Raw genomic sequence first — 20,290 nt, forward strand, 5'->3', positions numbered from 1 at the left:
TCTCTGACACCTCTGATATCTCCATCCTCTTCTACTCCTCTTCCTTGTGTCTCAGTGGTGCGCGGCTGGCTGGCCAGACAGCGCGTTCACCGCAGGCTGTCACTGCAGCAGAAAGAGGAGTGCAGCGTGCAGCGTTTTCTGCAGGGGGCAGAAGACATGGGGCTGCGAACCTACGACCAGTTGGTCATCCAGAACGCATCCGACATCGCACGAGAGAGCGACCGCCTGCGCTGCCATGGCAACAGCCTTCTCAACACCCTCGGCAGCAGCCCACCGCTTGGTGAGAGGCCTGAGCCGGTTGGGAAGGAGGAGGATCAGCCTGTCAGGAGGTAAATTAGCAAACACCCTCGCAACTTATCTGAAGGCAAAGATACGTGACTATTGATGCAACATCGATGTGCAGTTATAATATAGATATTCATTTGATTAAAGAGTTGCTTGAATAATAGAGTTGTACCTTGCTACAGAATACTTCACATTATTGCAACCAATCAAGAACATCTCACTTAAACATGGTTTTTATTGCTCACTACAATATAATTCATAACACTCAGTGTGATGGCCTCGTAGTGACTGTAGGATCATTTTGCCTTGAAATAAGCAGTCTGCAGCTACTGTCATTCACAGAATGTATGATTGTATGAGGCAATCATTTGCCTTTATAAATGTGTGTGTGTGTGTGTGCGTCTGCATGTGTACCTATGTCTGTGTGATGCGTTTTCTCATTAATGATGTCATTGTATCCCTGTGCGCTGTAGGCTTTTAATTGTAAGTTTCATGATGGATAGTCAGATAATGAGTTGCCTTATCAGATTGTATTAGTATTGTGTTGCACCTATGGAAAGCTATCCTCATCGCCGCCTCACCTCATTCTAATATAGCATATCGGGCCAAGAGTAAATTGAATGACCCTTTCGCACTGAGTGAGAAAGGGTAAATTAAAAAAGAAAAAGAAAAAAAAAGAGGCAGCTTTATGGGGAGGTAAAAAAAAAGACAGTTTTTTCATTTCAGCTAAACCTGTAAATGTGTACATGTGATATATATTAGGCTTTCCATGGTATGCTGAATAATAAATGCATTTATTATTTTAATAGCATCTTTTTCTCTCTGCAGAGGAAGCATTACTATTCAGTTGATCATTGCCACTGTTAAATGATAATGACTGTCAGCCTCACAATGATTGGTTACAAAAGCCCAGTTTCCACCAAACACTTTCAGTATGGTACCCCTGGAACCAAGAGTAACCCTTCAGACATGGTACCTAGACCCTAGCATTTCCACAGCAAGAAGTACTCTGGAATGTCGTCACTCACTGCTCCGTCCAGCACTCACTGTATTTCCTCATTACCAGTGACACAGATGGAAGTCTGCACCTCATTTATCGTCCATAGAACGAGGCTGCACGCAGACATTTTCTGAACAAAACAAAACAGGCTGCAGTGAGAGTCTCTCTTGATGAGGTATTTCAAAATAGTGGGTTTGTGCATTTAGTCCTTCTCAGGCAAGCTCAGGGGTTTAATGTTGCCAGAACCCACAAGAACGACGTTCGCCGGTGTTTGTTTTTTATCTCCCTGAGTGAAGATTGGGATATATGCTGTCCCAGTCTGAAGTAATATATATAAACACTTGAAGATCCACTCATTGCTTAAAGTGTATGTCATATAAAATCTAAAGTAATGGTCAAAGTTGTCACAGTGAAATTTAAGGTGTGCTGATGGATTCACGTCTTCAACTCCTGCATTGAGTAACATTATTAGTTAACGTTCCACCTTAAAAGTTGCCGGCAGTCGGCCGAGTAAGTTATTTTTTCTCAGACTCCAGCTGCTGCGGTACGGGACGGTTCCATTGGTACCATCCACAACTTTTCACAGTAGCAATGGAGAAAAAGCAGATTGAACTGACCTGTAACGTAGTGCTCGCTGGAAACAGGGCTTAATATGCTAATGTCACTAGGCTTTCTCTCAAAATGACAAAATACCGTACATGTAAATACATTTTTTTTAAGATTGCTGTTTAACTCACAGACATATGCAAGTGTTTTGCTTCTAAACATCATCATAGACTAACATACAGCTTTAAAAACCCTGACAAAGTGAAGTAAAAGTCAATACAGTGGGGGAAAAAAACACTATCGCATATCGTTTTAATGAGAAATAACCACAGTTGATACACAAAAATGTAAAAGGTCACCATACAAGACTGACTGCAACAGCAATTTTTAACACTTTTTAAAAAAAATAACTATTGTGTTTTAATATTAGGATAAAGCAATAAAATGAAAGATGAAAAGAAACATACACACATGATTTCTGTGTCCTCTGTGTGTCCTTGCACATGTAACATCTGCTGCCTGGACAGAAAACAGGAGCACAGGGAGGTATCGAACAGGAGGAGGGGTGTCAGTGGGCGGACTGGGAGAGGAGTCGCCAGCGTCATATTGTAGAGGGGATTAGTATTCACCCAAACTCACCTGATTTCTCTCTTAAAATGCCTCCCCCCATCACCTACGCACATGCTAGGCCACCCCCCGAGTGCAGTCCTGGAACCAACAGATGGCTCGCGCAGATTAGCAAAGGAAATATCAAACTGGATGTTATCAAATTACTGCAAGGAGATTAGATTTAAAGCGTAATCTCTGTGGTCTTTATCCTCCAAGTGGCCTCCTTAGCTCATATTTGAGGAGTGACAGTTGAGGCAGGCATACATTGAGTTTGAGTATTTTGGTGATGCAAGTTATGTCATTAATTCAATCTGGATCACGAAACTATTGGATGGGAAAAAGCTGTGCCTAAAACTGTCATGCTTTTTTTGTTAAACGCGTGACTCAGTGCAAACAGTCTGTTTTTTCTTTCATCCATTAAAATCTGAGTGTTGTTTTTCTTCCCATTTGCAGGGTTGTGGAGAAAAGTGGGAAAGTCTATGAGGGTTCTGTTAACGGGGGCAGTCGAGTTATTCGCCACTTTCGGTCCAGCTCAGTACCCATCCCCCTCGCCATGGAGAACATGGTCCATTCCTCTGCCAGTCCATCCATCAAACCAGCCCTGCAGCAGGTGGCTCACACCAACGAGGACGTTGCAGGCGGGGGAGGCCTTTCCTCTCCTCGTAAGCAACCTCCTCCCAAACCAAAGAGGGACCCCAACACTCGTTTGAGTGCATCTTATGAAGCCGTTAGTGCGGGGTTGACGATGGCAGTCAAAGAGAGCCCCACTCCAGAGGGGTACGGTTCGCCAGCTGGAAGCCCTCCTAAATCCCAGCTGTCCCCCACAGACCCTGCAGGTATATATCGCTTCTACTCTTTAGAAGATACAACAGATGGTGTTTTTTGTGCCTTGATGCTGTTGCCTAATGCCTTGACTTTTTCTGTATTTAATTGCTTCTTTTCCAATTTCCTCAGCCTTGTCCAAGCCCCGTCCCCACAGTGACGACTACACAACCATGAGGAAGGTGCCACCCCCCAAACCTAAACGCAGTCCGAACACTAAACTGACAGGCTCGTATGAGGAAATCAATGCTGCAGCACCCCAAATCCACCAGCTGCGTCCCGCTGATGTAAAGCTGGCCTTGCTGTCCCGTGCTGGGGGATTTGGATTTGGTGGTTTGATGCAGAGAGCAGCCTCTATAGATGCCCCACATGGGGTCGGACTGAGCCTGTACCAGGGCCAAGACGAAGAGGACGTGTACATAGAGATGTTGGGCTCCCAGCCCCGGGCTCGGAGCCTCCAGGAGCCCCCTGATAGCCCAGAGCTGGCTGACTCTGAGGCTGTCTATGAGGAGATGAAGTATTTCCCTCATGAAGATGGTACGACTACTGCCACTGTGGTTAGCAAGGCAGCTAAACTGGAGGCTCTAGGCTTGGGCCTGGTGGGATTAGTGGGGGTGGGGGTATCTCCCCCTCAGAGCGGGGAGACCAAACGGATGGCAGCCGGGGTGAGCACTACCGTAGACATCAGTCACTCACAGAGCACGTCCAACAGCGGAGCTCCCAAGACTCAACATGGCAAAGATGGCAGCTGTGAGATCCCTGCTCCCTTCCCCAACCTGCTTCCCCACCGTCCACCTCTCCTGGTGTTCCCCCCTTCCCCTGTCACCTGCTCTCCTGCCTCAGACGAGTCACCTCTCACCCCACTCGAGGTAAAGAAGCTGCCTGTGTTTGAGACAAACCTGAACTATGCCACTGGCCCAGACAGCCCCCTCTCCCCACAGTATGCTCGCCAGAGGGCTGATTCCTCCCCCAGCCTCACCGTCCTCATGCCAGAGAAGAAGTCCACACCTCCACTCACCCCTCCACCTCCACCTCCTCCCCCAAATGCCCCACCTCCTCCCTACAGACCACCTTCACACTTTCCCTTCCCGCCTGAGGCTAACTTCCTGGCTCTGACCCGAGCGGCATCTGTCACAGGGAGCTCAGACTCCCCCAAAACCTCATCCACTCAGAGGCCATCTGGGGAACCACTGGGGAAGCCACCTCCCTACTCTCCAGTGAAGATGTCTCGCCCTGAGCCACGGAGAGCACACTCATGCTCCTCCTCGCCCCTGCTATTCAACCCAGCCAATGGTAGACCCCTGACCAGCCCCCTGGATGAGCTCAACACGCTGTTCAGCTCAGGACGCAGCCTGCTGAGGAAGTCCACCTCTGGCCGCAAGATGAGGGATGGAGGTCTGTCAGTAAAACACCCACGCTCACACACAGTTACACATATCTGAAACACAAGCAGAGAGAAGATCACAGCACATATGGATTTGAACACCAGAGACTAAAATAATTGTTTCTCCTTCTGTCTTTCCCTTTTCCTCTCATCATTCCTCGTACATGTAGTGCTATTTTATCAGTCTAGATTGTTTTGGTTCGAGTCACCAAGTGTTGATGATATCGGCCTTAGAGATGCCTTCTATCCAATATAGTGGAACTGGACAACTGGACATGCTTGCGTTGCCTACGATATAGCACGTATGATCACCATGACCTGGATGACTGAGAATCTTCACCGACTAGATCGCATTCAGCTTGTGGTGCTTAATGTGGCAAAAATGTGTGCAGTGACACGATTGGCGTGTGTAGTTTGGGTTCATCTATTCTTAGTCGAGAGGCTTGTGCTCATGACAGCAAAAGATGTAAAAATAAATAACATCCTCCTTGGCTGAGCTGTAACATTAGCCAGCTCAGTGGTGCTAGGTGAGCTAGCAGTAGATGCGCGATGACACAGTTGGGTGTAGTTCAGTAGAAGGAGCTGAGTTTTTCAAATGTATTTTTGGGGGGCTTTGAGCACCACAAGCCAAATGCCATCTAGTTCCATCATATTAGAGAGAAGGCAGACATCTCTGCAGTCAATACAACACTCGATAACTCACACCAAAACAATATAGATTGATAACTAGCACTACAGGTAAGAGGAAAAATGTGCATTTTTGATTTTGGAGTGAACTATCCCTTTAAATGCAACTGCAGTCATGGGTAAATGTTCCATTTGCCATCTTTGGCCACACTAGGCCAAACCAACATATGTGAACCTTTTGGTGTGTGGTTATATGTGTGGTGGGGTTCAGTTAACCTTTGCTTTGTTGTAATTTTTCATGCTGTGTCCCAGCCAACCTGAATGTATGTGTGTGTGTGTGTGTGTGTGTGTGTGTGTGTGTGTGTGTGTGTGTGTGCGCCTACATGTGCTTGCTCATGTACACGTTTGTGCGGGAGTGCATGTGTCCATTATGTGTTCTATCTACTGTGATGAGTTCATGATCAAAGTCTCAGCCGGCTCTGTGCCACATGATTTATTGGGTACTGGGTGATTACCTCTTGTACAGCAGGAGTAGTGTAGTGTTGTAGGTAAGTAATAACCCCCTTGTTTTTGTGTGAGTTGTGGGTCGGTGTGCATGTGGATTTACACGTGTACTCTGAGTGCTAGGGAGGTGAGATGGACCAGCACCCAACAGCCTTCCTCATAAATCCCCCTTTTCTACATTTAGAAACTCCTTACATTGATTCAGGTGTTGTAGCCAGCCACCCTTGTTGGCCCACTTGAGGCAGCCCATTTGTTACAGTCTCCAGTGTGGTGCCCTTTGGCTCCTGCAGCTGCCTTCTAACATGTTATCTAATGAGCTAGCTGGTGTAGCCCACTTAGCATCACACTGCACTGAAAGTATGATCTAGCTGTGTTTGTACATGCAGAGCACATATAGGCTCTGTGACACTGATGCAAAGGTTGACCTTTGCAAAAAGAGGCCAAATGTATTTGTCAGGCTTAGTCAATAAAAAGGGAGGGTGCTCAGGTCAGAGGTTTCAAACCAGCAAAGAAATTACTTTGTTGTGCTTCTATGAGAGCGAATTTACCGTTGACACTGCAGCTTGAGAAAACACAGGCACTTGAGAGAAGGTAGAAATTGTGTCGTCCCACTGTGTTTTTATCGGAGTCTCTGTTTCCTCCAAGTGTATTAGTTGTGGCTGGGTTAATAATTTATGAGCAGAAGAATGATGAGGATGGCTATCAAATATTAAACAGCTCATTCATGTTCTACTGAAGTCGGTGTGACTGCCCAGCAGCAGCAAACAGGACACCCGAAACAGGTGAAAAATTGCAATGAAGTGAAAGTTGGTGTCAATAATTACTCATCCTGCTAGAGGCTCATATCATCGTGGAGCTGCATGATTTATATGAGACACAGTTGTGTCATACATCTATTAACATAACAAGTTCAAGGGGCATGAAGCTGAACTCCTTATAAGAGACGGTATGAGAGCAAGTGCACAGGATGACGCACAAGCCTCACGTGACGTCTTGCGCTTGACTCTGTCAGCACCTGGACCTGCGCAGGAAAAGCATCATGGAAACAGTGTATGTGACAGTGGAACCTGAAATTTGGGTTCACAACCTTGCTGTTATTTTGAGTGGGCAAAGCAAGGCGGTCCTCTTAGATCAGAGCGCAGCGAGATGCCGATGGGCTTATTGGGATGGCCTACTTCCGTTCCCCCCAGCTGTTAAATGACTGAGTGTGATACCTGACGCTGTGGGAGTGGCCAGGGGTTACAGTTGCTATTCCAGACATCTCTGTGAAGAGCAGCTGCCTCTCCCTCCTCCTCCTCCCCTTCGTCATCCTCAGGGAATGAGAAAACCACAGGAATGCCAGGGGAAGAGGGCAGGTGGTCCTGCCAGGCTTCAGGAAATCACTGTTATAAGACACCTCACGCCTTAACAGCAAAATAAAAATTTCCCCAAATTGGATAAAAGTCCAATTCTCCCTCATTATAGTCTTCATTATACAAATTCACATACTCACTGTGACTCTTCATAAACATGCAGCTGTCATATTGAGCCCTTCCCTCCTCTACCTGGCCTTTTGTCCCTCAGAAACACACACCTGCCCCGTGGGACCTATAGTAGGGTCTGCTAAGTTTATATTTAGGCATCTTGTGACCATGGGGCGACCAGGAGGCAAACATTCTCAGTGTGGGACGGCAGCTGACGAATTCCCATTCACACTCACATGCACATATGCACCCACAGTCACTTACTCATTGGGAGAGCATGTGAGGCCCAAGAGCAGCAGCAGGGACAGAGACAGGTCATGTGGAGTCACCTTCCGACCAGACAGAGGGGATTAATACTTTTTAAAAGGCTTAATTGTGATAGGAGGGATGGGACTAAGTGGAGAGAAGATACTGGGAATAAACACACAATTTACTGAATGCTAAATATGTAATATCTAAATGAAATATATTTGTAAAAAATAGAATATTTTGCAGTATTACGAGTCAAAACAACAGACTCCCTGCATTGTTTTGGATTTTGTTCTGCTACCTGTGTGATGAAACATATGCATGGTTTAAAGTTGGGGTAGAAAGAAACCTGAAAAAGGCAAAAAGCTAAACTGCTAAACTTGGTCTGGAGTAGAGCAGGCAGCAGCTCCGTAGATGGACCTTTGGTCAGGGGCTGTATTGGCTCAAATTCAGCCAGCGTAAACCACCCCAGTGCCAGGTGTCACAGCAGCAGTGACAAGTCTAACCTGTGTAACGGCAGCAACAGAAAGTTTGCTGATTTGGCGGGAAGTTGGTGCTGTCCAGTCCCTCTGAGCTGGCTGAATTTGGGTTACTGCAGCTACTGATTGGGGGTCCATCTCCGGAGCTGCTGCCCACTCTCCTCCCAGCAAGGTGGTCTGCAGCGGTGTGGAGTGAGGCGGATATACCGTGATCCGCGGCTCTAGCTAATGTTAGCTACATGAACTTGAAGCTGCATCTGCCATCCTTGATCTTCTGTTAGCAGAAAGTTAAACTGCGAACAATATTTTCTCTCTATCTCTGAAACACTTCGCCATCATTCACACATTTGTTCCGTCTATGGTCAGATTCTCTTTTAGACTCACTTTTTGATAAGTCCTTCTTCCTTTATCTGGGTTGCTTTGCAGTCTAGGCAGGTGTTGCCACTGCTGGATTAGCAGCTTTTTCTGCAAGATAGTCTGCCATTGAATCAGGCTTTTACCGAAGGAAAGTGCACACACATCTGAATTTGTATAATAGCCAATAAGAACACCCTCTTTTGTTGATTGGCCAAAGTCTCCCGTCACTGGCTAGATTTACTAAAGCCTAAAAACAAAGCCAAGATAATGTGCAGGTTTTCTCTCAGAGCACTTAAATTACAATATGCTGAAAGTTTGTTATTGGATTCTTGCCCAAAGATGCCAAAATTAAATTGCCTACCCCAGCTTTAATTTAATGATATTCAACTGTGCCTACTGTCTGCTTTTTATGACATGCACTGACATGTAATGTGTTGTCCTTTGGCTGTATTTTTCCCAGGATTCAATTCTAACATCAATCTGCCAGGGAGGGAAGAATGTGGCTCTGCCCCCACCTCGCCATCTCTGCAGCTACAGGACAAAAACGCCAACAACCACACACATCCTCACTCCCCAAGCCCTGCCCCCATAGAGAATGGCAACCAGATCTCCAACGGTAACAGCCCATGTATTATACATGTATACATTTGCACAGATAATTTGAATCTTTTTATTTCACATACAGATTGGGGTCAAGGGACATGGGTATTGGGTGAAACAGATAACGCATACTTGAGCAAATACAATTGTTGAACTTAACCTGTGGAGTGACAGAAGGCATTATAAAGTCCAGGCTGAAAACAGTGTGAGTGTCTTTACAAAAATATCTAAGTGTCAAGTTGGTGTGTAGGTGTGCAGCTAGATGAGCAGAGACAAAGCGATGGATATCTGGCTCCATATAGTCCATGTGATTCTAAATAAAGAATAAGCTACTGCTATAATGTCCTAAAATGTCCTACAATAAGACTGACACCACTGACCCGTGAAGTGAAGAAAGTAATCTTGCAGGCCAGACTAAGCCGTTAACTCCCCTTTTACCCTTGTGTCCATGTCACGACAAGGTCACATAATCACTTAAAATCATCTTGCCTGAAATACAAGCTCTGCACACACACATTGAAGGAAGGGAGGGGGAAAATTACATGACATAATGACATGACCTCACAAATAAGGACAGAAATCCACGGTTATTTTAAAAGAGGACCCTAATTTTTCAGCCACAGCCAGAGAGCGATCACAGTGTATCTTAAACGCTGTGTCTTTTTCTAACATTTCCGTTTGTGTGAGAAAAGCTCTTTCAAACCCTGCTTGTGTTTGAAAGGTAAGTTGTCCTTCAGCCTGTACCTGTGTGTGTGGGAGGACTTGCACTCAGATGTTTATGCCGTGTATTGTGCAGTGGGGGAAGAAGTATTCAGACCCATCGCTTATCTTAAAGTACTAATTCCACACTGTGAAAATACTCCAAGTAAAAGTCATGCATTGGAAACCTTCCTTAAGTTAGAGTGTGTAAGTCTCATCTCTTGAAGTATGAAAAGTAAAAGTACTCATTGGGCAGTGAAATGTTCCCTATCCATGGTTTACTGTTACATCAGATGTTTTTGGATTTATGTTACTGCTGTATTGTAGCATGACCGTCCTGTAAGAACCACGTATTTCTATGAGGTCGACTTTTCTCAGCTCAGAAAAACAGCCCTGTGTTCAGCTTTGTGGTGATACATTTTCCAGCTGCTCCAAGAAGGTTTTTTTAAATGTTTATTTAGCTTAAGAAGTAGGAGAATTTTCTCAACACATAAAGGAACACTTAATCCTTCAGTTTACCACAAGCATGTAAAATCAGCACATCTGGAGATGCATTGTTTATCACTGGACAGGAAGGGAATGAAAAACTAAAGCTGTCAGACAAATGCAGTTCAGTAAAAAGTACAATATTTACTGAACTGCATTTGTCTGACAGCTTTAGTTTTTCTGAGATGTTGTCGAGTAAAAGATTAAAGTCGCATAAAATGGAAACACTCAAATAAAGAATAGGTATCTGAAAATTGTACTTAAAGGGATACTTTACCCACAAATATGACTATATATCAGTTAGTCAGGCAGTGTTTCCTTGAATTTGTGAAGAAAACTTTGCTCTTCTCATATGCCTCCATGAAAAAGGGAGAACATACTGATTTATTGATTCATGGATTGATTGAGGACCGCATTTAACAACAGCAAATTATCAGGGGTGGTCGAGGGGTGTGACAGAATACAGAAAATTAATCAGAGGTTTTTGGATCCATCAAGTGGATGTTTTAAAGTATCCTGGGCTTAATGAGGATATAGACTTTGCATGCTTTTTTTGTGATTTGTCATTATTCTCTAAAAGCTTCGCCATTTTTCTCATAGCCTATGGGTTAAGATAGGTGTGTATATATTTGAATTTATTTTTGTTTTTTATGGACTTATTTTTCCTTTATTGTCTATTTGTTTCACCTGTCATGTGATTGTATGGCTCATATAATGGCCTCTCATTGGTTCCTGCCACTATATAGTTGGGGCCATACCTGTGTTGTATGTTTTGTATTGGCGTCTAGCTTTGAAGGGAGCATAGATAAGTTTTGCTTTCAGTTCAGTTGTAAATAAGAAGGTTTTAAAGGAAGTACATGTGTGTGAGAAGTGCTGTGCCTATGACTGGATAATGAGTTATGCGAGAGTTTCTAAAATGACGTTTTGATAAAGTTTTGCTGTTGTTAAATGTGGTCCTCAATCAATCAATGAATCTATATGTTTACCACTTTCCATAGAGGCCTGCGAGAAAAAGTTCTCTCCATGAATTAAGGGTAACACGGCATGACTACTTGATACACAAATGGTCATTTTGCTGGTGAAGTGTTCCTTTAAGTAATTGTACTTAGTTACTTTACAGCACTGATAATGTGCCTTTGATATTTCTGTGTTCAGGCTCGCTGGAGGATGAGAGTCACAGCAAGTCAAACTCCTCCACCTCCACCTCTCTGCACAGACACATGGACAGCCATCACACTCAGGTAAACATGGGCACTTAACAGCACAATCTCCCACTAACACATGGACAGTGACAACTCTGAGTGTATCAGGCCTGTATTCTGTTGTGGGTTTGTTGACATTTTGAGTGGACAGGAAAGTGGCCTCCTTTGAACAACATGCATCACTCCTGACATGTGAGCTTTCTCTGGCTCCGTAGACAGGTGTACGGTTACAGGATTGAATTTAATGTCCGGGACGCTTGCACACAAGCTCACACACACGCTCTCGTGTGGGAACACACACACGGCCTTTGATGTATGCAATTGATAAAACTCTGATGACGAAGTGGAAAGAGCTGTTGGATAACTGAGACACAAACTGATGAATGCATAGATTTTAGAAAGCTTAAATAATTTAAAGACATAAATATATAGAGGCTTAGCAGCTTGATCCCACTCACATGACTAGCACAGCTTACAGGACCTCCACAGGGACAGCCAGTCACAACACAGACACATAAAGCTCTCATGAAGACGATCCTGTGCTGTACCTTCACCTCAGGCAAAACACGAACAGGATTTGTCTTTTATTAACAAAGACCAGCATCAGATTCTCTTTTGACCTGTGCTGTCTTTTGTCTTATTAATCAATCATTCAACTTAAAAAGATCCGGGAAATGTAATATTACAACAACACTTAAGCCACTAAATCATAAACCCACCCTGAAGAAGTAGCTCACTGGGCAAATAATTCTATAGTGGACTCATAGCTTCCTACAGTTTCCACTTCAGATCATTTCATCCCAGTGGAGTTGAATGGTTACAACCTGACAAGTATGTACTGGGAGAGAAAAGACAAGATCTAGTTACAAATAATACACTCACCACTCCGGTACACAGGATCCGACTGCTGCCAGAGACGATCCGCTGCCATTCCAGCCAGTTCTCTTCCCCGCTCTAGATTTATTTTTGCCGGAACAGATTGCATCTCTGAAGCGTGAAATCTATTCGTGAATGTCTGTAAATGTTTAGTTTAGGTTTTCATGTTTGTTAGTGAGAAGGAGGAAAGTGAGGCAGGAAGACAGCCTGTTCACGACTGTTTTTTGGTTTCTGTTGTTGAACATCTTAAAGCAGTGGTTCCCAACTGGTGGATCCCATGCCAAAAGTGTGTCCCAAGTCCATTCTGAGTGGACCGCGAATGTGTAGAGTTTGTAAAAAACATACTATATTTTGAAGTACATTGAATTTCTGCTACAGAGCTTTTACTTTGAAGTGCTATTCCTTGCTGTAGAGTGAGTGACCAACGGACAACTACATGACAAAGACAGCTACTAGCCTAATTACATGGCCAAACACAAGTATGACACCGAATACATTAAACTCCGTGGACCTTGAACTAACGACGAAGAAGAAATCTGGACCCCATGGTTGCACCAGTTGGGAACCACTTTCTTAAAGAGTATAACATTTGATTGCAGCTCATAAATATTATGTTGACCAGCATTCCTCACCAATCGGCTGAGCTGCAGATAAAATCATTATTTTATACTCATGACATCATCTGGAGACAAGAAAAAAAACACTTGTACAAAGCTACAGTTACCAACTTGTATGAGGATAAATTTTGTCAAATTTGCTGAATTTCATACACACAGTATTATATGAGACAGTCTGTGAGAACACCATGCCCCTCTTCCTCCTCCTCCTCCTCCTAGTGCTTCTGATGGCATATGCTAGAATCTACCATGGCTTTTGAAAAACAGCCAGTCAGAGCTGAGGAGCCTCTAATGCAGCTGTCAACCATGTCAATCACTGCTTATGGACTGTGGTCAGACTGTCGGCAGTGCTGATCAAATATAAATCAAGATTCTGTCACTGCTTTTCCTATTTCCCTCCTCAGATGTTTTCAGAAACATATTTTAGTGTACTGTTTAGCTGTAAAATGAGAGTTTGTGACCTGGCCAGCGGGCAGTGCTTAGTTTTCCCTCGACAGTGTCCAACATGGCAGCCAGTCACAGACTTTCTCATGTTACAGCTTCACAGTACACTAATGTGAGTCTTGATTCATATTTGATTAGCGCTGCCTAATTTCACAGTTTGAGCCCAGTTCACTAGCAGCTTCGTTAGCGACCTCGGTTCTGATTAGTTGTTTTCATTTACGTGTGGTGGATTCTTGCAAATGCCATAGGGAGCACACAGAGGAGGACAAACATGCTGAAGGTGGGATGGCTGGCTTTGTGGTTGATTACTATGTCAATCTTACAAAGGAGGACGACACTTGAGCGGTTTCCTCCAGTTTGTTTTGCCATTAATGTTAACGTTAGCTAACGCCCTAAAAAGTTAGCTTACAGAGAAATCCAGTATTCCTTTTAATACCTCCCCAATTTCTGATGAGGTGGACATGATAACCCTTGATACACATAATGTTATTCATCCTTACAACAGGAAATACTTTTTCCTTAACAAGATATGAAGTGTGCGCTGCAGAGACGAGTATTTCTGATGATCGCCCTAGTTGTGTTCGTTTGTGTTGACAGGCAGTGGCGGCTGGTATGTGTTCAAATTTAAGTCATCAGCCATGACTCCTATTCTAGGTCCCAATAACGCAACAAGATGACATTTAAGACTCCTACGTAGCCTACGGTCCTGTTGTGACGAGGCATGTTCTTCCTCCAGCTAACAAACTGACGTCATTGTGACATCGGCCCTAAAAGGGTCTTTACTCAGCATGTCGCAAATAAAATAAAATGCAATAAAACTGTATCTTGATTTAAGTACTGTGATATTATCTTATTGTAGGGCCTCTGGTGATTTCCACCCCAGATATGCTTGTAAAACATGTAAAATGTGAGCAAAACAACTTTAAACAATATAAGAAATGGAGTCTGTGTGTACTCAAATACACACATACACAAATGTTTTTTTCCCTCTGCTGTTGCTCAGATCATGTCCACAGGCTGAGCACTGAACCCACTCCAACAGGAAATTAGATTTATTTAAGACACCAGCTGTCATAACAGTGATCGATCTACAGATGTTGCCATTGTAGCCTTTACTGCGCTGTTGTTTTCCCCACTCTATTGGTTTCATCTGTAAGTCATTTTAAAGCAATGAAGGTTACATACAAGGTGAAAGTCTTGTATAACGGCATCCACATCGTAAATGCCCTCAGAATTCAGTGTCACTGAGTCGTGTCCTCAAGGATGCAGCCGTTTGTCTCAGTCCGCAGTCATAAAAAAAGTTTCCCCACATGAGGACTGATTCAGATTCATCACAGACTGCATTCAATGATGGAGTCACTGTCAGCGGTGCATGAAGCACAAGAATGAGCAAAGCACATAGTGTCCCACTTTCAGGGAAGCAAAGGACACACCATTCACGAGATGCTGCCAATAGAGATGCAAAGGCACTGTGTGTAACCACTTCACAGGCATCAGGTTGACTAAACATCAGGGGGGAACTCACCTGTTTAAAGCCGCTCTCTTACAGCCTTCAAGAAAGTTTGAAGCACATTCCTACCACTAATATAATAGAGTTTCCAAGGTCTTTCTCAGAATATGTGAACTGTTGGGCTGCGGAGAAATGACTCTCTTTTTGTCTCTTTGTCTCTCTTCCTTTGATTCTAATGAGCTTGGCTGTTCCTCTCACTCACTCCTTTATCTTCCAGAGGGGTCATCTCAACTTTTCTCCATTCGGTGCGGGGGCTGCCCTCTAAAACAGCGAGGGGGGGGCAAGGGGGTTCAGTGGAAGCCCTGTTCACATTTAGGGATGTGGTGAGTGTCAAACCTCGCTGCTCTCCACCCTAAATAGCAGTGTTTTTCATAGACCCAGTGTGAGATCATGACAGTAATGATCCTCTCAGTCTCAGAAGTTTTGTCTGAGTTCAAAGTAATATTCCACCCAAAGTCTATTTGGTAGATTATGAATGAATGATAGACTTGAAAGGTGGTTTAAAAGAATTTTTAGTTTGCTCCTTCGTGGAGAACGGACGATAATCCTGGATTCATTCCAGCGAAAAACAATATTTAAGGCAGGACAATTACAAAATTCCTGGTGCTTTTCATCCAAACATTCAAATCTTCTGAAAGTCTTGAAAACCACTGCTTTTCCAGGACATCATGTAGCTTTACCTGCTCCCCTTGTTTACTGTGCTCTTTGTCCTTTTCCTGTGGGGTGCAAAAAGTCTGATCCTAATTGGTGCTGCTGCTTCTTCCCCCCCGCCTTTTTTATCCCTTATTTCTCAAAGGAAACTGCAGCTCTTGAGGCCAGCTCTCTGCATCTGTACACCTGCTCATCATCACTGCCAAAGATATTTTAACCACACTATAATCTTTCAGTCTAAGCGAGAAAAATTTCCACGTGATCAGTCAGCATATACCTGAATAATTCTTTAAAGTATTATTATATTATTATTATATATAGCTGCCGGCGATTTCATGAGCTGAGTTGTCAGTTGACACCATGAGCCAGCTCGAGTCGAGCTCAGATGGCCAGTTCACACCGCTGCAACATTTCTCTGCAGCGTTCTAAAATGGTGTCATCTTGTCACGAATCATTAGTCTGAACTGGTCTTACAATGTCCATGGAAAATGTGGGCTATTGGACATTGGAAAAAAATTCTATATTGTGCACCCATAAACCCGAGAGGTGATCAGTGTTAAGTAAATGCATCTTGTAGTGGACAGTAGGCATCCTTGTTTCCTTTGAGGCTGTTCTTGGATTAGCATATGCTGATGCACATGCAAATGAGCATGCATACCAACACTGACACACATGGATTTAAATGCTCACAGACATTCAAACTTTGATTCAGTCTGTGCAACAATGGAGAGCTGCAGTTTTTATTGCTTCTTATTCATCTGCTGGGACTTTAAGTTGCTAAATCCATCACATGACCCCCTCTTTATACCTTTCTAAAAATCTTTTTTCCAGATTCTTTGTTGTCACTGGTGTTACATGTTTCTAAGAGTTGTATAACCTCAGAAGTCACTCCACATCCTCTTGTGTCTGACACTGTCTCTGTACAAGAACTGGTCTGTCAAAGTGTGACTTCTCACTGTTTGACACTTTTATCTCGGTTCCTCACTTGACTGATCTGGTGTGTTGTCTGGATCAGGTTCATTACCATGAGTTCATTCAAGAGATGGGAACAACTCTGTGACCCAGAATGCCTTTCAATTAGCTGCATTCCAGACCGTGTTTATGTAGGATTAGCAGATCTAATGGGATAAATGAAAAGGAAAGGATGAAGGAAGAAGAGGGGGACGGATAACTCAGTCCGGAATGAATGGACTGGCTTGTTTTGGTTCCTGTAGTTAGTAGTCAACAGCAGTCTAGACTAATCATACAAAGAAAAGGCGGACTGTCTGTTTTGCCAACTAAATGATTGGATGGTACAGAGATTAATATTCTTTGTTGTTCCCTTCAGATGAAGTGTAGGCACAAGTAATGACGTTCAAAGTGGGAGAAGGACTGCGCCACATGTTTGCTATTCAGAGTAACAGCACTCAAAGGATGAGAAGGACAGGCGGAGACAGAGAGCCTTCGTGTCTTTGTATGAATCCCCTCCATGTTTGGCAGGGTTAAAGCGAATGAGTGAATAAAGGTATCGTGCTAGTTTCTCTGAAATCCTCACATGACCTAACTCATCTGGTGAAATTTCCAGTAAAGAGCCCACACGTAGTTCATCAGCGGCCACCAACATCTCTCCCTCTAATCAGTCCCTCTGTTTTGCCACCCACTGCTTTCTGTCCTCCCATTAACCTGTCTGAGTAAAGTGGATCTGGATATAGCAAGCTCTTTGGAGACCTCTTTTTTAGCTTGTTTGAAAAGATTTGTAACAGGTATTGAGTTTTTTTATGTTGTTAATGACTGAAACTATAGCACCTAGTTTAATAGAAGCACCAAGTAAGTGTTTTTCCACACATAGACTTTACTTTGGGGGCCGCACAGGTATATTAACGACCACCAAAGTATCTCTGGCTACCCATTTTAGCTTTTTTCCATTGTTACTTTTATCTTTTATCTGACTGAGAGAACGACACCATCCACGATTGATCAACTAATGAACTTACCTGTTTGTTTTGCGACAACACCTGAGGTGAAAATGCTCCAAATCAGTCAATCAGACTTTATATGTACAGTACTTTTCATTAAAAAAAAACTGTAACACAAAGTGCTTCATATAGTAAATTAATCCCCCTCCCAACACACACACACACACACACACACACACACACACACATAGGTCGAAAGCAGTGACTTTGTAATTAAATATAGCACTAAAACACAGGAACTGAACTCACTCCAAATTGCCAGTGGGGGTGTAACACTGGAATCTGTGACCCATCAGATTCCATGACCCAATACCAGACTCCCTTAAAAAGTCAGAAAAAGAGAGAGACGACTGGTTGCTCTTTATATAAAAATGTAGATCAAAATCTCGTGTCAGGTGCTCATGGAAAACGGGAAACTAGGATCAACAAAAAGGCAATCCAGGCATTCTGAAAAAATATAGACAAACGAGGAAGCAGATATTAAGAAGCCTTTACTGTAGTGGCTAAATCTTTAAAAGAGCCAACATGATTCGACCACTGCAGGTCTTTGTTTGGAAAGCCCTGACGAAGACCTGCAGTGGTCGAAACATGTTGGCTCTTCCTGTTGATCCTTTAAAAACATCGTTGAGTTTTGTGAGTTGTTGAGTAGTTAGGGCCAGGGTTTAAGGACTTTTAAGGTCACAGATTCTCAAGTGTCACAGAATTCATTGTTACACCAGCTAATGGTCTGCAGCGATAGTTTGAGTTTGAGAGTGTGAACAGGGTTCAGCGGGACAGTGACAGTGACATTCACGTAATATAGTGAACAAAGTAACGGTGTTAACAATGGATTGGAAATCAGACACTAGATATTAAACAAAAGCCTGAGACTGTATCATATGAAGTTTCTATGAGCTGTTGATTCAGAAGGCAGAAGATAATGGTCAGCATGTGATTCTGTTCTCTGCTCTGTTTAAATCACATGTAGAGGTCTGTCTCTGTCTGCTCGCGTCTGTGTGTGTGTGTGTGTGTGTGTGTGTGTGTGTGTGATTGTAGGCGTGTGTGGCTCTGCTGGTCACTCTCTTACTCTCTGTTTAGACACACGTGACAACTATGTGGAAGCATGGGATGCACATTCTATCACTTATCATAGATCATTTATTTCATATTTAATGTACACACACTCTAATGTACACGTTTACAGTACTTTTTAAGTGGGTTTTCTTGCTAGATTGACTTGCGACCCACGGAATGATTGCTGCAGATCTTGACACGGGCTTAGCACGGGCAATTAGTATTAGATAAGAACATTATGATTCAGTGTATGGCTGTATGGCTTTATAAAATGAATAGGGTTATTAAAAACATCTAAATATTAGGGGTGTAACGGTACACAAAAATCTCGGTTCGGTACGTACCTCGGTACACAAGTCACGGTTCGGTTTTTTTCGGTACAGTAATGAAAAAAATAGACAACTATTAAATATCTTTTACTTATTGGTAACCTTATTAAAACATAGCACCACAGCAATTAACTCTTTTCACACAATTTTTGAATGAAACAAATATATATAAAATCCTGCTTTTTCACATTGTTTGAATGAAAATAGAAATATAAAAGTGAAAAATAAAATCCTGCTGTTTTTTTAACACATTTTTTGAATGAAAAATATAAATATACATTTCTGCTTTAACAGTTTTACTCAATTAAAATAAAAAGTATAGTGCAGCTGGTCAGCTTTAAAGCCTGCTCAGATTCAGTTTTACTAGGAACTTACTTAGCTTTCCCACTTTGTTAAAGTGCAGTAAACAAAATGTGCTTATATCTAAAGTGCAGCTTAAACAATTTTACTCATCTCCAATGGCGTTGGTTATTTCTTTAGCGCGATGGTCAGGGAAACGCTCTTTCTTTTTAAATGACGACGATATCGTAGTTTGCACCAGATTGCTTTTTCTAGTCGTGCCGGTTAACGTTCAGAGGTGGTGTCGCTTTAGATGCGTTAGCATGTTAGACATGTTTCCAAGTACATACCCGACTGCTGTTCTGCAGTGTCGGCACACTGCTTTTGTCTTGTCCACTTGTTTATTTCCATCTTCGTATTTTACCCTGGAACCAAAGTGTTCCCAAACGGAGGACTGTTTGCGGGTGGGTCTTCAGGTTCGTCAGGCTCACTTGCCATGTTGTCAAAATGCGAGAATGCGCTGCACAAAGTGAAAGCAGAGATTTACGGGACTCGGTCCGTCACTCAATTATGTCCGTCGGGGAACTAGATATTTTAAATGGTTCGGCTCGCAAAAACGGAATTAAAATAAAACAAAATAAAATAAAATAATATCCTGCGCCCAATAATTCGGTACAGGGTCATGCCGAACCGAAAGTCGCGTACTGAACGGTTGGACACAAATACATGTACCGTTACGACCCTACTAAATATTGTGTTAAATGTCACACCTTTTTATTGTTTGTCACACGACCATTTTTGTACCGTCCGCCAGCTACCGCCTCATGTATATTTCAGTCCTGTGGTTAACACTGTTATAAATGTATATTATGTGCTGAGGGTGTATATGTGATGTACATTTGAAAGGATCAATTTAAAAAAAAGCATACAAGCACAGTATATACTGTAGGTGTTTGGCAGGAGATTGTGATTGTGTTTTCTGAGGAGCAGCTCAGAGGTTATTGTCACACTATGTGGCTTCAGGACATTGAGCCTGTGAGTGACCACTAGTCATCTTACATTACCATATGATTACCATAACATTACCAATCCATTAACATGTTGATTTGGATATTGGCTCCTTCCACGATGCCTGGGTGAGCCCTGTGAGACGTGGTTAAAATTTCAGATGATTTAGGATGCTACAGTGGAGGAGTAGAGTCTGGCTGTCCTCAATCAGAAAATGCTATGGAAATGTTACATCATTTTTATATTATTGTATACC

General features: G+C 43.1%; 1 protein-coding gene across 4 annotated transcripts in view; it reads left to right on the top strand.

Annotated features, from left to right (window-relative positions):
• The window catches only part of myo16 (myosin XVI), a 141,248-nt gene that overhangs the window by 115,947 nt on the left and 5,011 nt on the right, over positions 1-20,290 (top strand). For 3 of the 4 annotated variants that reach the window (XM_033617373.2, XM_078174548.1, XM_033617372.2), the window contains exons 30-34: positions 56-329; positions 2,894-3,276; positions 3,395-4,657; positions 8,786-8,941; positions 11,266-11,351. In XM_033617373.2, the coding sequence (XP_033473264.1) occupies positions 56-329; positions 2,894-3,276; positions 3,395-4,657; positions 8,786-8,941; positions 11,266-11,351 (2,162 nt within the window). Of the gene's footprint in view, positions 1-55; positions 330-2,893; positions 3,277-3,394; positions 4,658-8,785; positions 8,942-11,265; positions 11,352-14,976; positions 15,083-20,290 lie in introns of all 4 variants that reach the window. The other variant, XR_004501212.2, reaches the window with a different exon arrangement.

This window comes from Epinephelus lanceolatus, chromosome 14, assembly GCF_041903045.1.
Source record: "Epinephelus lanceolatus isolate andai-2023 chromosome 14, ASM4190304v1, whole genome shotgun sequence".
NCBI lineage: Eukaryota > Metazoa > Chordata > Actinopteri > Perciformes > Serranidae > Epinephelus > Epinephelus lanceolatus.